The sequence below is a fragment of the Zonotrichia albicollis genome, chromosome 4, assembly GCF_047830755.1.
Source record: "Zonotrichia albicollis isolate bZonAlb1 chromosome 4, bZonAlb1.hap1, whole genome shotgun sequence".
NCBI lineage: Eukaryota > Metazoa > Chordata > Aves > Passeriformes > Passerellidae > Zonotrichia > Zonotrichia albicollis.
Genome location: NC_133822.1, coordinates 62503075 through 62523556, shown reverse-complemented (window position 1 = coordinate 62523556; position 20482 = coordinate 62503075). Strand labels below are relative to the sequence as shown.

Genomic DNA, 20482 nt, shown 5'->3' with positions numbered 1-20482 from the left:
TGTAACAAAAACGCAAATTTTTTTGGTGGGGACTTTTCTTTAGTAGTAGAAATTGAAGGTTTGTAATACCTGGTGTGAGAGTATAAACATAAATATTTACCTGCAGAGGCCACGCCACAGTGGAGTTTTCAGCTCCTAGGGGAGTTTAGGGGACCAAGTAGCAATGCCAGAAGCTAAAGCAAACTCTCCCTAGCATTTTTCTGTGTAGTCTGAATCCTTTGTAAATTGATCTAGATACATGGGGATGGTGAGATTGCCCTTATTGAAGGGCTGTGTCAGAACTAGGCCGGAGTGCCTGGTTTTCAAAACAGCTTGTTTTTTGGGGCATTGTTTTATATTTTTTTTCAATGCCTACATACTGAGATTTCATGGATTATTATTGCTCAGGGGTTTTCATGGAATAGACCACTGAGACATTCCAGGTACATGGGAAGTTTTGAGTCATATGCATTGTGCTCTTTACCCTTCCATCTTAAGAATCACAAGTTAAATGTACTGTGTGAAATAAGTGTGATGGTGTTTTACAAAAGCATTGCTAATTTTGTTACAAAGAATTTGCAGCCATGGTTGGTCTAGAATAGAAATAGGGGATTTAAATTGTAAGCCTGAGATCTATTTACATTCAGCCATCTAAGACCACCATTCTGTGGCACTGCTTCCAAACTAAAGTTTGTTTACAGACAGGTGAATTTAAGTGGCTTTTGGCCTCCACAGCATGTTGGTAGAAGTAGTGCTGGTATCTGCAAAGAAGGAGCCCCTTTGGGCAGTGATAATTGAAACTGTTAGCTGTAATAAATGTCACTAGACTCAAGGGGCATCCCCCCACGGTGAAAGAATATCTCCATTTCCTTACCTAAAACGGATGTGGAAATTAACCTGTCTTAACCTTTGCTATTAGCAGCAATTAGCAGCTATTGGCACATATCTCACACCCTCCAAAAATAATTTGTCTCTGACAGCATAATACTTCTTCATCAGTAGTTCTCCAAGCACTATACAGTGATAAAGGTCAGTGTCTCCTTTACATGTTACACATGAGGAAACTGAGGCATGGGGGACAAACAAACATTAGCATGCAACTTCTTATTGCTAGAACAAAATAAAAACCAGCAGTCTCCTGGGCATTCAGTGGTGTCTAATGTTTTATCCTGCAGTAAACTTTGAATATGGCAAGGGATCATAGAACTAACACATCCTCATGCTTTTTTTTCCCCCCCATAGTATAGCAACTTTTTAAGACTTGTCACTGGGAATAACTGTTCATAGCAAAGTCAGTTGCTGGTATATATATTTTTTTTTTTTAAATCTTACATGTAGTTATATTTTCTTGAATTGCCATAACTATTCTGTTTAAATGTGAACTGCTCAAGGAGGAATTAATACATGTTGAATTGTGGCATGGTGAAAGTGCGAGGGGGGTTGCATCTCTAAGTACCTTTATGTAAGTGGATTGAGTCTGCTTTACAGGACAGGACACAAGTTGTATACACAATTGTGAGACCAACTGCTGGCTATTATTCAAAGAGGTTTTACTTTTAATAGCCTTTTCTCATATTTCCTAATATTTTGAAGGGAGTTCTTTGTTTCATGTTGGCATGTAATTAATGTACTCTTTTATAAGAGTTCTTTTAAAACAAATGAAGCTGCTTTATTTCAGTCTTCCCTAAGTATCAAAAGTCAAAATTCTCTGTTATTTTATGTCTTCAAGTGTAGAGATCATAAATGAAGTTCACCTAAATGTCTGCAAAGCAAATACTGATTTTTTAAAATCTGGGCCTGGGAGTACCAAGTAGATACTGAATAGCATATTCGGGGCTCATTAATGAGTGTTTCAGAGCTGGGATAATTCATTAAATCCTGAGGTTTGTGCTTCATATCCTTTCCTTACTCAATTTACTGTTGTTCTGCAGATTTTTACTTGTAAACTTCATGATACCTATATCACTGTGTGGGTTGATAAGGAACTGCATGGATCTAACTTTAAAAAATTGGGCCTGAATTCTGATATTTCTTCTCAAAGCACTCTCATATCTTCAAAGTGGGTATGAGGATTTGCTTATAAGAATCTGCTTTTAATATGCAACTAGTATGTATTATCTACAAAAATATTACTGTGCAGAGAATGGAATGGTTGAAGGCTGAAGGAGGAAGACCTTAGTGCATGAAGGCAATGAGTTGCTGTGGAAGAGAAGGGAATGTTGAGGGCAAGAGGCTGGGTTTTCTTACAGCTGGATGGGCAGTGGAACCAGACAAAACAGAGGAGAACTCAACATTTTATCCTGTGTGTTGCATGAAACTTTTGATTCTTGACTTGACTCTGCGATTTCTGTGTATGATCATGGAACATAGTTTTGAGAACTGGTTAATCTGTGCATCTGTACAATCTCTTACATGGTTGTGTAAGATTCATCCTAGTCTTGGGAGTTTTGATAAATTTAAAGTGGATCAAAATTGAAAGGTAGACTTCAGCATTTCATCTAAAAATTCCTTGAGCTTTTCAAGAACAGTCTTACACACTTTGAATCTGAGTTTCTTGGGAGACTGGAGAGGCAGTGGAACTGCAACACAAACTGTCATCTTTATTGAGAATTTCTGTTCCATGGCAGTAGACAGTGACAAATTTGTGGAAAGCCTGTATGCAACACATAATCTATATCTATATGAACAACTTCAGCTCCAGAACACGGGTAACTGTTTTGCTGTGGGTGCTGTTGTGTGTCCAGCCAAGGTTTCAGCAGCTCAGTGAGTGATGCTGTGCAGGTAAACAGGAAGTGACAGTGTTCACTTTGCTCATCAGTGGAAACCCCAGGTTGTGTATGTCAGCTGGTAAATGATCTGCTAGACTGAGATAGCTTGGAATGTTATAATCTGCAGCATGCTTGTGGTTATGGTTATGTCATATCTCAGGAAGGCTGAAGTCTTCCATGTGCTGTCCTGAATGGAGGTAGTAGGATTTAAAAATAACTTCATGCTGTGTCTGGTAAAAGAATGTCTTAATCATGTGCTGTTGATTAGGCTTTATGTGCTGTGCTGTTTGCCCACACCTTAATTGTTGGTTTTCTGTGATCCACCGTTGAGCAATGTTTTGAAAAGGAGTTGGCCAGTTCTAACTGAACTGGGGGGTTGTGGGAGGTACTGGAAAGGCAAATGAATTTTTATCTGAAGACACTTATTAAAATGTGAGCTGTCTGGAACTGGCTGAGCATTAGGAGTGAAGGATCTCTTTACTGGACAACAGCAGACTTAAGTTCACACAAGCATTTTTATGGCTTAGATTGTCAAACAGCAGTCCCTTGTTTCATCCCTTTTTTGTTGTAACATCACTTAATGATCACTGGTGCCTTCTTCACATCAATAAAATATCTTCAGTGAGGATATTGCAGCTCACTTGTCTGGTTAACAGGGCACAGGCAAGACAGGGTATCTGTTCTTCAGTGTTAAATTTTTGGTCTCTTAATTCCTTAAATGTTTCCACATAACACTATGCAATATGTGGAGTTGTCTTCTCATGTTTCAGAAATGAGAGGAAATAGCTGAAGTGGCTTTGTTGTTTCTGAAAAGATTTCTTTCTTCCTTCTGCCTTTAAGTAAGAAAAAGCAGTATTTCTTAACAATAGCTTTATTTCTAATAGCCTAACTTTTGGGAAAAAAATTGCTATTTTCTTGGTGTCTCTATGCACAGCATTTTTAAATCAGTGGGTAATCATGGGAAATTAATTAAATGAAATGTGTTAAATGATGAAAATTAAATTAAAAGTTTTAAAATTGAACACTTGGTAATTGTAGCAAATAATTTCACAAGCAGTAGAACTGGTAAGGCCTCAGTGTTTTCAGCTGAGTAATTTCTTGATTTGCTCAAAATAAAGTTTTACTCGTGTGATTGGATATTTACAAAAGGCTTTCTTTTGTCAGTTCTGTCAAATAATGTGAAGTCTTGCTTTAGTTTAGTGTTCCTGTCTTTGGAGCAATCAGTTGGTCTTTAGAAAATAATATCCTGTAAAGGGCATAAAAATGAGGAGATTGCTTGTAGTTTCTTAACTTACTGAAGTCTGCCAGCAAACTTGTCAAGTTCTGTGTGTCTCGTTTCTGTGGGAAACTAGTTTAAAATCATGTCGGTAACATCTGAAACTCGGTTTTTGCAACACACAATTGTCTTTAAGGTGGAGAGTCTTAAGCATTTGCTAAATATATCTTCAGAAGCTGTAATAGCTTTAAAAATTGAAGTAATCACAGTTTGTCCAAATTAAGAATAAAGTAGTAGTCAAATCCCCAGTGTAGGAATGCTGTCACATTTAGATTTAGTTGTGAAGATTCTGTAGGCAACATGGTGTGAAAACAAATTATAAACCAGTTAGAGTTGCAAAATCTGACTGACAGAAATCCAATTTTGTAGTAAAAATATTGTGGAGTCCTTGAAGAATATTTTTAGCACGCGTGTGTGTGCATGCTCTCAGGGTAGTATCATCACACTTTTTGTACAAGATGCAGTAACCATACACTGCCTGATCACTGTTTTTAGAGGGGAAAAGCCTAAAAAGACAGCTGCATCTATTGTACTTACTCTAATGTCTGGGGCCCTAATCCTTGCAGTCCTTCAATAAAGGTGCCAGCAGTAAGCAAGAGTAGTCTGCCTTCAGCATCACCAGTCCTTTCTCTCTCCAGGTTCTTCCCATCTCAGTCCTTTCCCATCTGTAACTGAAAAGCAATTACAAGCTGACACTTGTGAATACTTCCTGAGCTTTTTAAAAGTTGGTGGTGATGTTAATTTGTGTTCATATTTCTCACTTTTAGGCCTGAATTGCACCTCTACCATCATACTAGACACCCAGGCTTAAGAAGGTTGGCTTACCTACTCTTCAGGGCTTATAAATATTGCAAGGTTCTGAACCTAATTAAACTCTTCTAAGTTTTGTGAAAGTGCTAGGAAGTCTTTTTGTCTACTCTAGCAAATGCCTCTGCTACTTGAAATGTTGCAATTGTTAAGGAAGCGTACTTGCATGTTTTTTATGTGGCTTAATTACTTAGGGGTCATTTCAATAGTGGCAGGCTTAGTCAATCTGTTTAAAATTGCTGTTGGGAAAGATTGCAGTGCATGCCTTCTGTAGGAGTGCATGGTGGAGAGAACGTTCCCCCTAGAAGTGGGTTATCAGCCCTTCCTAGCAGGAAGGGAACATAGCATGCTGTTCCCACATGACAGGAGACTCCTCAATGCCAAGAAAAAAAGCTACATTTTTGTTTCTTGAAACAGAACCACTGTGCAGAAGGAAAATTAAACTGCCAGAAAGAGCAAGTGGAGCTTGTTTGTGTAGGGCACCGAAATCTTCCCTTGAGAAAGGGGTGGAAGTTCTGGTGCCTTGTCCCTACAGCAGGTTTTATGTTTTGTATTGGGTGATGAGATAAAATGCATAGCTGTATTGAGCACTACAGAAATATTTTTGGAAGCTTGTCATGGTTTGAGCCTGGCACAGAGCCAGTGCCCCCATGAAAATGCCTCACCCTGGTGTCTGCTGTGAGATGTGACCAGGAATAAGCAAAACAGGCTCCAACTTAAACATAAATAACACTTTATTACCTAAAACTACAGGAAAAAAAAAAAATAGGAAAGACTATAAGGAAAAGAAAAAGAAATTGAAAACCTTACAAAAACCACTTTTCCTCCTCCCCACTCCCTGACTTTCCCAATCCAATACATTCTCTCAAAAATACCAACTGCCCAGCCTTGGCCCCACACGTTAGTATACTCAAACTGCAGTTCATGGAGAGGAAAAGGAGTCCTTCTTGTTCCATAGGCTTTTCCTGGAAACAGTGAAATCCCGGATGCTTCTTTGTCACTTTGGCACCGCCCGGAAAGTCCATTTCTGCCGTTTGTGACATGTTCCTTCCATGCTCAGTGCTCTCACCACTGAGACATGGCCAGAGCTGCTTTTAGGGTGGTCTTTCAAGGATGCCTTGTCTCACTCCAAAAAGGCACAGTCTCTGCTTTTGGGACATCTGTCCCCCCCATATATTTCCAACCCCCTGGGGCCGGGGGGTCCTCACAAATGAACCCTCCTGGTTTTGAGGCACTGCCTCCCCCTAAATGCAGTCTGTGTCACAGGAACAACTGAGTCCATGGCTACAAGAAAACGTCCAGCCCAAAGGCCACTCCAAATCATCTCTCCCCATCCAATCATCTCCACAAACTCCGGGCCAAGGTCCTTATCTCATATCATCTCTCATCTCCCTTCTTATTCAGCTTCGAGGAGGATTAGCATTTTCGCAAGGCCCCCAATCATGCAGGAAAGGGTTAAAAGTTTTCAGTCTCTGTCTGTCGGTCCCGGAACGGCTCCCACGCATGCTGCCCACACGCTGCCGCTGCGGCCGGGCAGTCTTCCTCCCCCTTCTCGCCCGCTGCTGCTCTCCTGGGGGGGGGAAGGGGGGCTGGCTGCTCGAGGGCTCGATGTCTCTTGGGGCTCCCCCACCCTTCCATCCTTGGAGCCCCCCCGAAGCCCCCTCAACCCCATTTCTGTCCAGGCCCTGGGCCTACCACGTGGCTGGCCCCTCCCCCGCCCAGCAGCAGCGGGCCGGGCGAGGGAGAGAGGTCTGAACTCCTCGGCCGACGATGTCCAAAGAGGAAGTGCCAGGGCAGTGCCTTGCTTTTAACCCCTGTGTATTCTCGGAGGTGTGTCCAAAACCCACTGGCCACACCGGACGCCAGTCTCAAACCCAAAACCTTCATTGGTTTGACCACAGCTTCCCAGAATTCCCAACTTCTTCCTGGTCAAACCATGACACTCCACCCTTCACCTCCGAGAATACACTTTCTAAAATTATCAACAGAACTACAAAACACTTCTACACAACAATACCTTAGATTCACTATGACTATTCATCTACCTTAACTTAGTACTTGCTTTCCTTATTCTTCTTGGTCTCATCTCACAGCTTTACCTCATCATTCTCCCGTGATTCGATTTCCCGGTCAGGGAACCAAGAAATGTCATGGTTTGAGCCTGGCACAGAGCCAGTGCCCCCATGAAAATGCCTCACCCTGGTGTCTGCTGTGAGATGTGACCAGGAATAAGCAAAACAGGCTCCAACTTAAACATAAATAACACTTTATTACCTAAAACTACAGGAAAAAAAAAAAATAGGAAAGACTATAAGGAAAAGAAAAAGAAATTGAAAACCTTACAAAAACCACTTTTCCTCCTCCCCACTCCCTGACTTTCCCAATCCAATACATTCTCTCAAAAATACCAACTGCCCAGCCTTGGCCCCACACGTTAGTATACTCAAACTGCAGTTCATGGAGAGGAAAAGGAGTCCTTCTTGTTCCATAGGCTTTTCCTGGAAACAGTGAAATCCCGGATGCTTCTTTGTCACTTTGGCACCGCCCGGAAAGTCCATTTCTGCCGTTTGTGACATGTTCCTTCCATGCTCAGTGCTCTCACCACTGAGACATGGCCAGAGCTGCTTTTAGGGTGGTCTTTCAAGGATGCCTTGTCTCACTCCAAAAAGGCACAGTCTCTGCTTTTGGGACATCTGTCCCCCCCATATATTTCCAACCCCCTGGGGCCGGGGGGTCCTCACAAATGAACCCTCCTGGTTTTGAGGCACTGCCTCCCCCTAAATGCAGTCTGTGTCACAGGAACAACTGAGTCCATGGCTACAAGAAAACGTCCAGCCCAAAGGCCACTCCAAATCATCTCTCCCCATCCAATCATCTCCACAAACTCCGGGCCAAGGTCCTTATCTCATATCATCTCTCATCTCCCTTCTTATTCAGCTTCGAGGAGGATTAGCATTTTCGCAAGGCCCCCAATCATGCAGGAAAGGGTTAAAAGTTTTCAGTCTCTGTCTGTCGGTCCCGGAACGGCTCCCACGCATGCTGCCCACACGCTGCCGCTGCGGCCGGGCAGTCTTCCTCCCCCTTCTCGCCCGCTGCTGCTCTCCTGGGGGGGGGAAGGGGGGCTGGCTGCTCGAGGGCTCGATGTCTCTTGGGGCTCCCCCACCCTTCCATCCTTGGAGCCCCCCCGAAGCCCCCTCAACCCCATTTCTGTCCAGGCCCTGGGCCTACCACGTGGCTGGCCCCTCCCCCGCCCAGCAGCAGCGGGCCGGGCGAGGGAGAGAGGTCTGAACTCCTCGGCCGACGATGTCCAAAGAGGAAGTGCCAGGGCAGTGCCTTGCTTTTAACCCCTGTGTATTCTCGGAGGTGTGTCCAAAACCCACTGGCCACACCGGACGCCAGTCTCAAACCCAAAACCTTCATTGGTTTGACCACAGCTTCCCAGAATTCCCAACTTCTTCCTGGTCAAACCATGACAAAGCTCCATGTGTTTATGACACTGAAGGCAATTGCAAAACAACAGGGAGTTATTTTCACTGTCTAATTACAATTGCATTTGCATTGAATTACATGAATTAATTTTAAGTACCAACATTTAAAAGTGTAATTGCTAAAACCTAAGCTTATTTTAGAAGAACACCTAAGATTTTAAGTGCTGTCTCTGCTTGATTAGTCAGTGCTGTATTCTGGTTGTTTTTTCCTTCAGAATATTTGTCATCTGGAGAAAAAAATGTCAGCCACCGAATTCTATCTAACTGTCTCATTTTCTGTGAATGAAGGTCAATTCTCCATAGAACCCGGTTCACTTCTGGTTCTTGTCTTTCTCATTCACAAGTCTTAATGATATTGTTTCTGTGTGTTCTTTCCTGACTCAGCTAATGCCAGGCTATTAGAGATTGCTTTGGTACTGAAGCTTCCTGATGTTCTTGTGGTCAAGATTAAAGTTAGGCCTTACTAAGCATTTCTGCAGTGAAATGGTACTTGATAGCATGCCTATGTTCCTGAGCCCTGCTCTCTGAGGAAAACTGTTGCAGCTGTTGCGGTGTCGGAGAATAGCAAAAGCTCTTCAATCTGGAGCAGTCACTCTAGAAGCAGACTGCAGGCTGTCTTCCTGGGCTTGTGTCAAAGAAGAAATGTGTCACCCAGGAGCCCCCAGCATCACCTGGTCAGGCTGCAACATGTTGGCTTAGCTATAAGATATCAACCATAGCATGTCTTAAAAATACCTACCATACGTATCTTTTCACCAGCTCTAGTATTGTTTGGACAATGTTTCCAGATACCTTCTGTATGGAAAAGAGAAGAGAAATATGATTTCTGTCTGACAGGGTTTGCATTGCACACAGCTATTCACCATAGCTTGCTTTTTTCCCACAGAAATGTAGAATTAGCTAATTGAGCTGAAAATCCTCAGACTGACTTGGTGAAAAAGCTACAGCCATTGTATAGGCATAGGTTTTTTCAAGAGGTTACTCTGCTTGAAAACAACTGCTACTACTTGCATTTTTGCATTACAGGACAAAATACTCTCTTCTTTTTTCTTAATCTTTTTTTTTTCCTGGTTTTATTTGTAAAACACTTTCAGGGACTGGGAAGGATAACTTGAGAAAAGCAAGCTTGTCATGTGTGTATACATGGTTCTGCCTCTTTCTGGGGAAAAACCCATCACTCTTAAAATTAGGAAAAGGTTGAAAGTTAGTGCTAGTGTGTTTTCAGTAGTACTGTCAACATTTAGCATGTAACAATCCTGAACCATTAGAGAAATGCATGAAACCTAGATGCATTTCTACAAGCACCAAAATGGGAATTATTAAGTGCAGAGGTGATTTTGTAGCCCTTCAACCTAACTGGACAGAACCCTGAGCAAATAGACTCTATAGGCTTTTAATTACCCTTTCTGTGAGCAGGAGCTTGGCCTGCAACACTTGCAGAGGTCACGTCCAACCAAAGTCATTTTAGGAGCCTTTGATCTTTGCACCACAATCTGTTGTCAGCTGTAGGTAAACACTGGGGAAAAACATTCAAATGGGTCTTGCTTTCTGTTCTGCTGTGTACTGAGGTGGCTGAATATCTTGAAGCTTTAATCTTGCTGCCACTCTTTGTTGTGACTTTTGGCCCACTGTGTTTACATGTCTGTCAGCCATAAGCCATGCATTGTAATGATTCTTTTTTGTAATGAGCTGTGCCACTGTCTGAGTTGACTTGCTTCACTGTTTTTTGAGAAACACTTGAGTTACAGCAAGTCATTAATGTGACAGGCCACTGCAGCAAATGTTCACACCAGAGGCTGATCACAGTACACATCTCTCTGCTGCCCAGTGGGGAACTGTCAGTGGCTGTTGTGGTCACATTCAGCAGGCGTGTGGTGACTGGCTGTGGCTGTTCTGCAGGCAGAAGGTGTTTTTGTGAGCCTTTTGTTGATACCACATATCCTGCAGTATGGGTTTGAGGGTGGGACCAGCTCTTCCGGCGAGACAGCCAGTGTACAGCTGACAGCACAGACTTGCTGCTTCACAGCTCATCAGCTTGAAGGGTGTGACAGGTTCCTGGAATCAATGCTATGTCCTCCAGCTGGAGGTTGACTGTGGAAAAAATAGAGGGAGCTGAGCCAGGTTGGTTTTCACCTCCATGGCTCAGCAGTTTTTGGTGGACTACCTTATTTCTTTCCCCTGTGCACCCTTTCTAGATATACAGCTGTACAAAAAGGACAAGGCCTTCACCAACTCTCTTAAAGAAGCAGTAGTGGCAACTTCAAAATCCTTCTCCTGAAAATACAGTAGTAACAAAGTAACCTACTACATGCCAGAAATAAATACAATCATTATGTTGAATCTGTGGTCTGACCTACTCTGAATAAATACTTATGTATAAAAGAATGTGTCCTTTTAGATGCAAGGTTCTCTTCAAGAATGCTGTGAGAAACTGAAATGATTAGCTACATTGATGGTCTTCAAAATAGACAGTAAATACTCAGTAAATGCAGTAGAATATTCAAATATATTTGTGTAAATGTGCTCAGATTCTGCAATTATGTGATTACATTTGAACTTTTTAAATTGAATTTATGTGGCTAGGACTCATATTGAATAACAGTAAGCGTAGTTTTATTTTCTCAAGTTTTAAATTTCACCGTGAGTCTGTGTAAATTTCCAAATGCAGTGGATCGTTACTTTTACCACCTTTGTTCCAGAAGCTGAATAGCAGAAAGCTTGGCACCACTGCTGTACATAATGAAAATGAACAGGGGATGAAGTAAAAGGAGTTGGATTTGCTTGTCCTCCTCCCCCTGCCCCCCAAAATATACTTTGTATTTTTTTCCTTTATCACCCTTTAAAAAAAAAAAAATATGAGTGGTGTGACAGCAGAATTTGTAGCTTTATATTCTAATATGCAAAGGCCTCATTGCAATTGTCAACATTAGGAATTTGTACAAAGCTAATGAGCAAGTTAAAATGCAATTGAACTGTAAACTTGGTAGACCTCAAAACAAAACCTACTTTAGATTCAGTGAAATTGTTTTTTATCTTCTAAATCAAGCTCTACTCACAGGGTAACCAAGTATATATTAACTATATTATGATTATGCAGAATGAGGACACACTCTGTGTAATATTATTCTTTGTACTCATGAGGTGGGCGTTGGTTCAAGGTTTTATAAGCAGTTGTTGAGTTACGACAGTTACTGGTTTACCCAGATACTCCAGTTGGTGCTTTTGCTGTTAGATGTGATCATCAGCAATGTATAGGAGCCATGTCTTGACATAGGTCACTGTCTCCTGTGAATTTAAGTTGTAGAATTCCTACCAAGACCACCCATTTCTGTGAGAAGTCCTGTTGGGTAGAAGTTCTGTTGGACTTGTCTTGGAGTACTGAGAAGGTTTCTTGCACGGGTGGAGAAATAGTTGCTGTGCTTAAATGTGAACTGTAGAATGGCCCATTTTGCTCCAGTGTGTTATCTTGTGTCTATAAGGTTATTCATTTAAGTGGCCAGTATTGGGGAAATGAGTGGGAGAGGCTGTTAGAGAAGCAAAGATTTTGAGCAAAATCTGTCTGGCTGTGTCCAAAATTAGATCATTGTCTGTTTGCAACGTAGAGGGGAAAATGACACCTCTTAGATGACATTAAGTTGCAGATATAATTGTTTTGTTGTAGTAGTATGTGTAATTCTTAAGTCCCTTTTTACTTGTCAGATAAGTGCAGTTATGGTTAAATGACTCGTATTACTCTGCAGATTATAGGGAGAGAAGTTTTACAATTAGTTGCAGAGCATTTGAGGAAGCGACTACAAAGCACTCTTTTCATCAGACAAGCCTGCTTTAACTTCTTCTGTGGGTTACCAGCAAGATTAGTAGTCAGTCTGATAACTTCTGGTGAGGTGGCTGCAAAAAGAATCAGAAATATATCTTGGTTTGTGAAAGTTAGCATCACAGTGCTTGGGCAGGGGTTATATAGCTTCCCAAAGGTGTAGCCATCAGTCTGACTATATTATGTTGACTCTGTTTTAACAAAACTGAAGGGGTTTTGATTAAAAAAAATCCAATGAAACTTTCTTTTGGAGTTTTAAGCCATTAGAACAGTATGACCATGGTGACAATGACATTTAGTAGATAATCTTATAATGTTAGAAAGCATGCCTGCATTCTAGATGTCTACTGTTTCAGCAAGTAGTCAGTGTTGATGAAGGCAGAGTAATCCTTGTGGAGCAGGTGGGGAAAACCTAATACAGAGTCCATTACTTAGATTAGGTATAAGTCATCCAGAAAGGTCTTGGAACTATAACAAATCTAAAATAACATCTGCTTAATATTTCATAGTAATAAAGGAAATGCAGCTTTTTGACTGATAGTGAAATAATCAGAGAACAAAGCAGAAAACTACTATTGTGACCCTATGGGGCTAACAAACTGGGTTCATACAGCACAAGTCTCATCTCTATGCAAAGAAGAACATAGTAGGACTAGTTAATATCCATGTAAAAGTGACAAGGGTAATGTGTAATATGATTTTTTTTTCTTGGTACAAGAGTGACATAAAACTAGTGTTGCTTGCTAAAGAGAGTGTAGGGGCCAAAGAAGTGTGGCAAATATCTATAAAAGGATGTGCAGCATAAAGGAACAACTGTGAAGCCATCAACACCATCTCTTGGTGTAAGAGCAAGGAGGGACGATCAACTGAAACTAGCAGGTGGCAAAAGTCTAGATAAAAGGAGCTAATTGTTCACACAACACATAAAAAAACTGTGAAACACAGTCCTAGGCAGTGTTGTTATGCTCAGAATTTTACATGGGTCTGAAGAGCAAATAGACAAATTCACAAGGGAACAATGCAGTATGTGCTGCTGGCCTGTGGAGCTTTGAGCTGCAGCCTGGCAGTTCCTGGGGATATGCTTCCATAGTTGTAATGGAATATTCTGGTATTCTTACCTTCCTCTGGCAGCTGGTGCTGCTGGAGCATGGATCCTAGGCTAGATGGGCTCTGCTTTGGCCTATTACAGATCATTTAAACTTTGTCCCTATGACTTGCCTGTTAAATATTCTTTGAGGGCTTCCATTTTCCTTTCCTTATGGGAACTCTTAAGGTAAAGCACATATATACTAGAAAATATGCTCAAGAATGTTCTAGTGACCAAAGCAATCTGGTTTGGAATAATCTTCGTCTCTTATTAAAATCTCTCGGTTTGAAAACCAGGCAATTTCTGGTTGCCAGCTGGGAATGAGCCTAGCTCATGAGAATTCTCAAACTGTGCCCAGGAATTTTTGGAGTTCACCAGTTGGCATAGGTTAAAATTGTGCCAGAGACCGCTTAAACAATTAAACAATGTCTTCCAGTTGCATTCCAGTACCCAGGAGTGTGTCCAGGAACTGTGCAATTTACAGTTTCATCTTGAGTATTGTGTTTGTATTCAGTTTGAAGTATTAAACAGACATTTCCTTGCACAGTAGGGCTACTTTGTGTGACCACCATAGTTATTGATCTGCTTCTTAGAGGCAAAATTTATTTGCTATTTTTCATGAAAAAGAATGGTAAGTTCATTTGGGTTCTTAAGGTGTCTAAATGTTGCATAGAAGTGAAAATCTAAAGCACAGGAGTGATTTGGGGTCATTTGAATCTTATGGGATTAACTACCTGGGAAATCAGCAAAGTTGCTGCCTAGAACAAGAAACAAATCTAAGAGATGCTTTGGGAAAAGTTCAGTTATAGAATGTATGATTTTTTTTTTCCTTAAAAGTAATAGCTACCTTTTGTTTTTAGACGATGTCTTCAGCAGTCGTTCAGATATACGCAGCAGATCGCAATGCCATGTGGTCAAAGAAGTGCTGTGGTGTAGCTTGCCTTGTAAAGGACAATCCACAGAGGTCGTATTTTATCAGAATATTTGACATTAAGGTAAGCACCCTTTTTCTTTTTCAGACCCTTTAAGTTTGGTTGTATTCATTCTCCATTTTGAATTCCATGAGTTAAGTTGTAGCTATGCATTCACAGAAATTTTCAAGTGGTTGTGCTTTAAGCTGTGCAATTGCAGTTGTTATCCATAGGTAATTACAACTTTTTCAGGTACTCTAAATTTAAGCAATTTCATTTGTCATCTTTAACGGATGAAATAAATATCAACTATTCTTACAGCTCTCAGAAGCTGCCCCCTACAGATCTGATTAGTGGAAATGAGTATAGTGTCACTGATATGGACAGCTATCAAAATTCTAGTGGGTGTCACTACTTTGGATGGTTTAAAGAAATAGATGCTGTCTGATGTATGGGTGGAAACAATCTTTTTGGTCAGTGTGGTGCGTGTGAAAACTGCAAGATAAACAAGTTGTGTGTTCTGACTTTCTGGGAGGTGAGGTGGGTGGTTTTTTCTTTCATTCCCCCTCTACAAAAAGTAGAATCATACTGAAGAGCTTTGTCCTATTATAATATTCTGATCAAGAGAGTGGGAACTGAGAGACAAAGTGTTCAAGATGTGTTTTTGTAACAAAAATGATACTGAGAAACCTAAGTCCTACTGACTGTGCTGAGACTTTGGAAAGCTTCCCATTATCTCTGCAGCCAGGAAGCAGCTCCTTATCTGTCAGGGTTCAGTGCTTGAAGTCTCTCAGATTTGTTCAGTATTGCCAGTTGGCACTTGCATTTGACTTTGATTTGGTCAGTTGATTGTTAAGACTTTGTCAGAAACCTCTTCCTTGGGTGCTGAACTATAATGTCATTTAAAGACATGAGACTTTTTAAAAAGGTGAGATTTTTGTTCTCTTTAGTTAACTGTTTTCAAGTCAAGCCTGAGATAAGAACAGGAGACTGGAAGTCTCCTTTATTGCAGTTGCTGTTTTGTCACTGTATTCTTGTAACTGGTCACTGTTACTGCTCTGAGTATCACTGTGGCAGGATTATAGAACTTGAAAGAAGTTTTTTGGAAGCACACAGAAATTTGCACAGAACACAGTGACCCAATGTACTAGGCCTTCACAGCTCTTCCACAAGCTCTGGTGTACTTTGATTTTGATTGAGCTTATCCATTGGGTTAGTATAATAGCAAGGCAGATGTTTAATGCTGTGCTGTGTCCAACTCTTAATAGGTTCTGTTGTAAAGAAATTAAACTCTGCAATTTCATCTGAAGTTTTATAGTCTTTTTTATTTGTTTTCTTCTTTTCAGGATGGGAAATTATTGTGGGAGCAGGAGCTGTACAATAACTTTGTATATAATAGTCCTAGAGGATATTTTCATACCTTTGCTGGAGATGTGAGTCTCAATGTCTTTGAATATGTATTTTAAAATGCCTTTAGTTTGAACAGTATTTTCTTTTAGTGTAACTGAGATTATTAATTAATTCTATGAATTCTTTGTAAAAGCTTATTTATTAAAGTAATTTTTGTGATATCTCAACTAGAAAATTTAGTATATAGTACAGAAGCATAAAATGTGGTTCTTTATTTTCAAATTTCTTTAATGAAATTGCATTTTGACTTGCAGATTATATTTATGACATATCATATATTCTTAAAGCACAAATTTTCCTTTCCCTTCCCCTCTTTGATTTGAAGCTACAAGATGTTGCTTATATCTTTTGGCTGTGATCTTTAGAAACTTGATTAGTAGACATAGGTTCCTAAGATACCATGTTTCACTAAGACTTGGTTCCTAATTTGCAGTGATTTTTTTCTTGTTATACCTTTAGAAAGGTGTAAGACAATATTTAAGAAAGCCTTTAAAACATTTTCTTGGTCTTGGGGGGGGGGAAATATTAATGTTTTTCAGACATGTCAAGTTGGTCTTAATTTTGCTAATGAAGAAGAAGCTAAACTATTCCGCAAAACAGTAACAGATTTACTTGGACGACGGCAGAGAAAATCTGGTAAATATTCAAATTAATCTTAAATTCAGGCTTGTTTATGTTACTTGGGGGGAGGCAGGAAGCTACTGCTATGTCTGAAAGCCACTGGAGGCACCACTGCCATATTTATATTTTGAAGTAATCATGCTATTAAACCATTCTTATTTCTCTAGTGCGCAAAAGTTAGTACCTTTCTGAAACAACTCACCTTGATGTTCTGTTCTGTAAGTGTGAGCTGAGACCCCAAGGTGGTGATGTGAAAATACAAATTGAGGGAAAGAAAAATTGTAAGCTGACATTGGGAAAACTAGAAATCTTTCTCTAAGTTGTTTTCATATTTGAATAAACTCTCTTTTAGCCCTGGGCTGTTTATAACTGATTTGTTAAATTCAGCCCAAGTGGGTTGTAACAAAAATTTTACCATCTGGTATGTTCAGTAGTTCATGAATTTTTGGCATTGATCCAGCAGTTAATAGAGAAATATCTTTTATTCAGAAGTAGTGATCTTGGCTCAGGCCAAGAACAGAAGACATAATGTGCCTATAGTGTCCTTAGGAGCACAGGACAGCCAGTGAAGCACAGCATGCTTTTTGCCAGCTGCAAGGTGCCTTGGGAGTGTGGTTAGTGCTTTAAAGGCAGCTCAGGCTTCCTACAGGTCTTGTCTTGGTCATTTTCCAGGGAGCCCATAAACAACTTTCCTGTCTTGACAGCCATATGTCCATGAAGGATAAAGTGACACAAACTACAGGCTTGGAACAAGTAGATGTGCTCAGGGTTGCTGTAAGATGTAAGGTGGATGTGCAAGCTACAGGATGTGTTTTTGTAATCCATTCTGGAGTCACGCTAGCAGTGTAGGCTTCTGTAGAAGGAGGAAGCCTTCGCCCTGGAGAGCTGCCCTTGCAAGTGCTCTTGCAAATGTGCATTATCTGTATGTGTTCACTTGGATTTCACCAAGGCATGGTGACTCAGGAGTAGACCACTTGTTCCAGGAGCTTAAATGACTTCTTGAAGATTCCCTCAGCTCAGAATAGGTTCGTAAGGTTTCATGAGAAGAAGGGGGATCATTAAGAAGTGGCAATTATAAAGTTTCTCATACTCACATTGCAAAAGTAATTTTGCATCTACTGTTCCTGAAGTTTTACTCTCTTACATCTGAAATGCAATGCTACAATGCACAGACATGATGTGGGAAGAAGTATATTGGCTGTAGCAAACTTTGTTTGAAAATAGTGGTTCAGTCAAACCTTCTGTTCACAGAGTTTTTCTTCCACATAGTGATTTTTTTTCCAAAGGACCAGATTAAGTTTTTCTTGTTCACTCTCTGAACTAATACCTTTGTATGCTAAAGCTCATGTTCTTTTGTATATTGTTTTAACAAACAACTCCACCTCCTCAAACACTTGCAACTTCAAGACAGCTTTTATTTAAAAAAGAAAATGGAATTAAAACCAAAAAATAACCTTCAAAACAAAACACTTCAGGTTTTTCCTTTTTAAGAGCTGCAAACCAAGAATTTAAAATAGTTAAGAGATTCCTTAGTCAAGCCACCAGATGGAGTTCTGTATTTGGCCTTGTGGCTGTTTAATTGTGCTTCGAAAATAACAGGCTCTGCACGCTCAAATCAAAGATGATTTGCTGTTGGTGTTTATCTGTTTATTTATTTATAAATGCTTATATGAAACACATATTAATTTACATATAGATGTATACATAGATATACACAAATGATACCAGAGTTGTATATCATCTATAATATTAATACATCTTAATTTCTCAGTCACAGATGTAATAGTCTGATAATTTTGATGCTTTTCTGTTTTAACGGGATTTTTACTTTCATGCCTTCCAAACTATGTTTCATTTCATAGCAGTGTCACTTGAGGTGCTTTAAACTCACCCAAGTACTCCATGGGATCATTTAGCTGCCTGTTATGCCATTCAGGGCTTGCTCGACTTCTCCAGGAGCCTTATGGAAAACTTATGTTGTTGAAAGGTAGCAGTAGCAGCAGTTCTGGCTCACAGTGCTGTGGCTTGGTGCTGAGGTTAGTGCACAAAATACTGTCTGACAGCTAAGAGAAGACACAACAGGGTTCTGCTCTTCCTCACTCAGCATGAAATGCACTCCAGTATACAGACAACCCCTGATGAGTAAGTGCATCTGGAGTTCCAGAGAGGTGAAAGTTTGGCTCCAAACAGAGAATGTACAAAAGCTTAAAATGTACAAAATATCAAGTAGAGTGAAGGACAAAAAATATCAAGAATGAGGGACAAGGGAAGAGAAAGAATTTTTGATCTGTTGTTTCAATCTTTATAATAGTGCAGGGTTTTATCTAACTAAACTATGGTTTGGGTTGGCCTTTTAATTTTGTGGTCTTTGGGTTTTTGTTTTTGGGTTTGTTTTTTTTTAGTCAAATTCTTAACCTTAGATTAGAAAGAAATTGCTATAATTCATTAATTTGTCTGTAGATTTACTTAATAATCTCTCTATTTGCTTCTTAAACCAATCCCAAATAGTTCCCCAGTAAACAGCCGAACACAGTGTGTCTCTTCTCACTGCTTGTCACTATAGTGCACTGTCACTTCAGGTGTTGCACATGGATACCATTAGTTTTTATTTTTATTATCTTGCCTCGGAAATGTTCATGTGAGTACCAACACAAGTGCCTTCTCCATATGCTGAGCACTCATCCCTAAAAGAGAAACAGACACTTGTTCTTAACTGCAAGTAGTTCTTTTTGAAATAGGAGACTTCTTGACTAATTTTATATACTGCTTGTAGCTCATGGGTGGGAGCTCTGTTAACCTTCCATGAAAGTGCATTTTCCTTCACAAGCTTTTAGCTCCTGAGTACCTTCATAATGGACTTCATAAGTTTCAAGGTAGATACTTCATATGGAGAGGATGTTTTTTTATTTGCTTTGGTTTTTTTCTTTCATCTTTGGTCACAGATCTTGGTTTTGCTGCCTGGGTGACAAGAGCATCTCTAACCTGCTCAGCTTTCATTGGATTCAAGTCTTGGCAGAGATTATTCTCATTTCCAGGAATGCTCATTGAAGGGAGCTGTGGTTTTTGGACATAGGCAGCTCCTGATATTCATCTGTTTTAGATCAGTAGGCATGTTCATCTTCAAAAACCGGAAAATCTGCCACTCTCATCAGGTCATCTGTGCTTTAGGAACAAAAGTTCATACTTTCTTGTCAGCAGTGGTAACCACAGAAAAACAGAGCTAGTCTCTTTGGGCCACAAATTAATCTAGCCAGTAAAAATTACAGGAAGTGTATATAATTTTTTGGGTTGTTTCCCACTATTTTTTCTCTTGAACTATTTATTGTAATGAAAATTGTAAAGGATTCCCATGATTTGACTCAAGGCCACCTAACACTTCCTATGAATGCTTCCTGCTTTTGCCATCTTCCCATCCCAGGACAGATTTGCAACCGATCCTGCACTCTCCTTTGCTGTCTCTAAGTTGCTGACTAGAACTCTAATTATGGTCCAAAGGTTGAATTGGAGGTGGATTTTTATTTTTTTAAAAATTTCTTTCTAGGGGACAGTACAAGGTGTGTTTTTTTTAACTGAATCTTGTAGGAAGAAAGAGCATGGTACTTAGTCAAAGAGCCTTTTTTCTTTTTCTCACCTCAGACCTGATACCTTATGCTGAGGCATCCTTGCAGAGGTACTCTACCTCTGTGCCTGAAACTAACCTTCTGTGACCTAAAATTCAACTGTCTTTGGAAGGCTTGTTCATCAAAAGTTAACTCTCAATGATTTTGATCACTTTCCCATGAAGGTTTGATCTTGACAGATTCCTTTATTCTGACCTGAACATCAGCAGACTCTCAGGAGGCTGATTCGCCTTGCATACTTAGGATTGTATATTTTTGGGGTTATAAGTATTCCTAGGACAAGGTCAGCACCATCTGTGGAGGCACCTTCTCCCTTCTTATGTTTGTGAGTCTGGAAAAATATAGCAAGTTAAGTTTTTCTTGGACTTGTTGGAAAGTGAAATGCCTGTTACAAATTCTTGCTATACAACTCTTGGGAGCCCCTGTTAGACTACAGATAATCCAAATCCTTACAAGAGTTGTGGCTTTTGTTGTAGTGAGATGATAAACTGCTTGCCTTTCTGGGTGCTGCTAAATCCAAATTTCTTAAGAGTGTGTGTATAGATGTACTGTGTGTAAATATATACTGGGGGTGGATAGTAATTAATAGTAAGTGAGGGAAATCTCCTTTGAAGGAGAATTTAATATAGGCTGAGAATATTGAGGTGTAAAAACTTTACATTTTAAATCATTTAGCCAGATTCTTCATAGTCTGTGAAACA

General features: G+C 40.1%; 1 protein-coding gene across 1 annotated transcript in view; it reads left to right on the top strand.

Moving 5' to 3' along the window:
• The window catches only part of WASL (WASP like actin nucleation promoting factor), a 52056-nt gene that overhangs the window by 14789 nt on the left and 16785 nt on the right, over nt 1-20482 (top strand). Inside the window, exons 2-4 of the mRNA XM_005481939.3 lie at nt 14080-14214; nt 15477-15563; nt 16080-16176. Of these exons, the coding sequence (XP_005481996.1) occupies nt 14080-14214; nt 15477-15563; nt 16080-16176 (319 nt within the window). The remainder of the gene's footprint in view (nt 1-14079; nt 14215-15476; nt 15564-16079; nt 16177-20482) is intronic.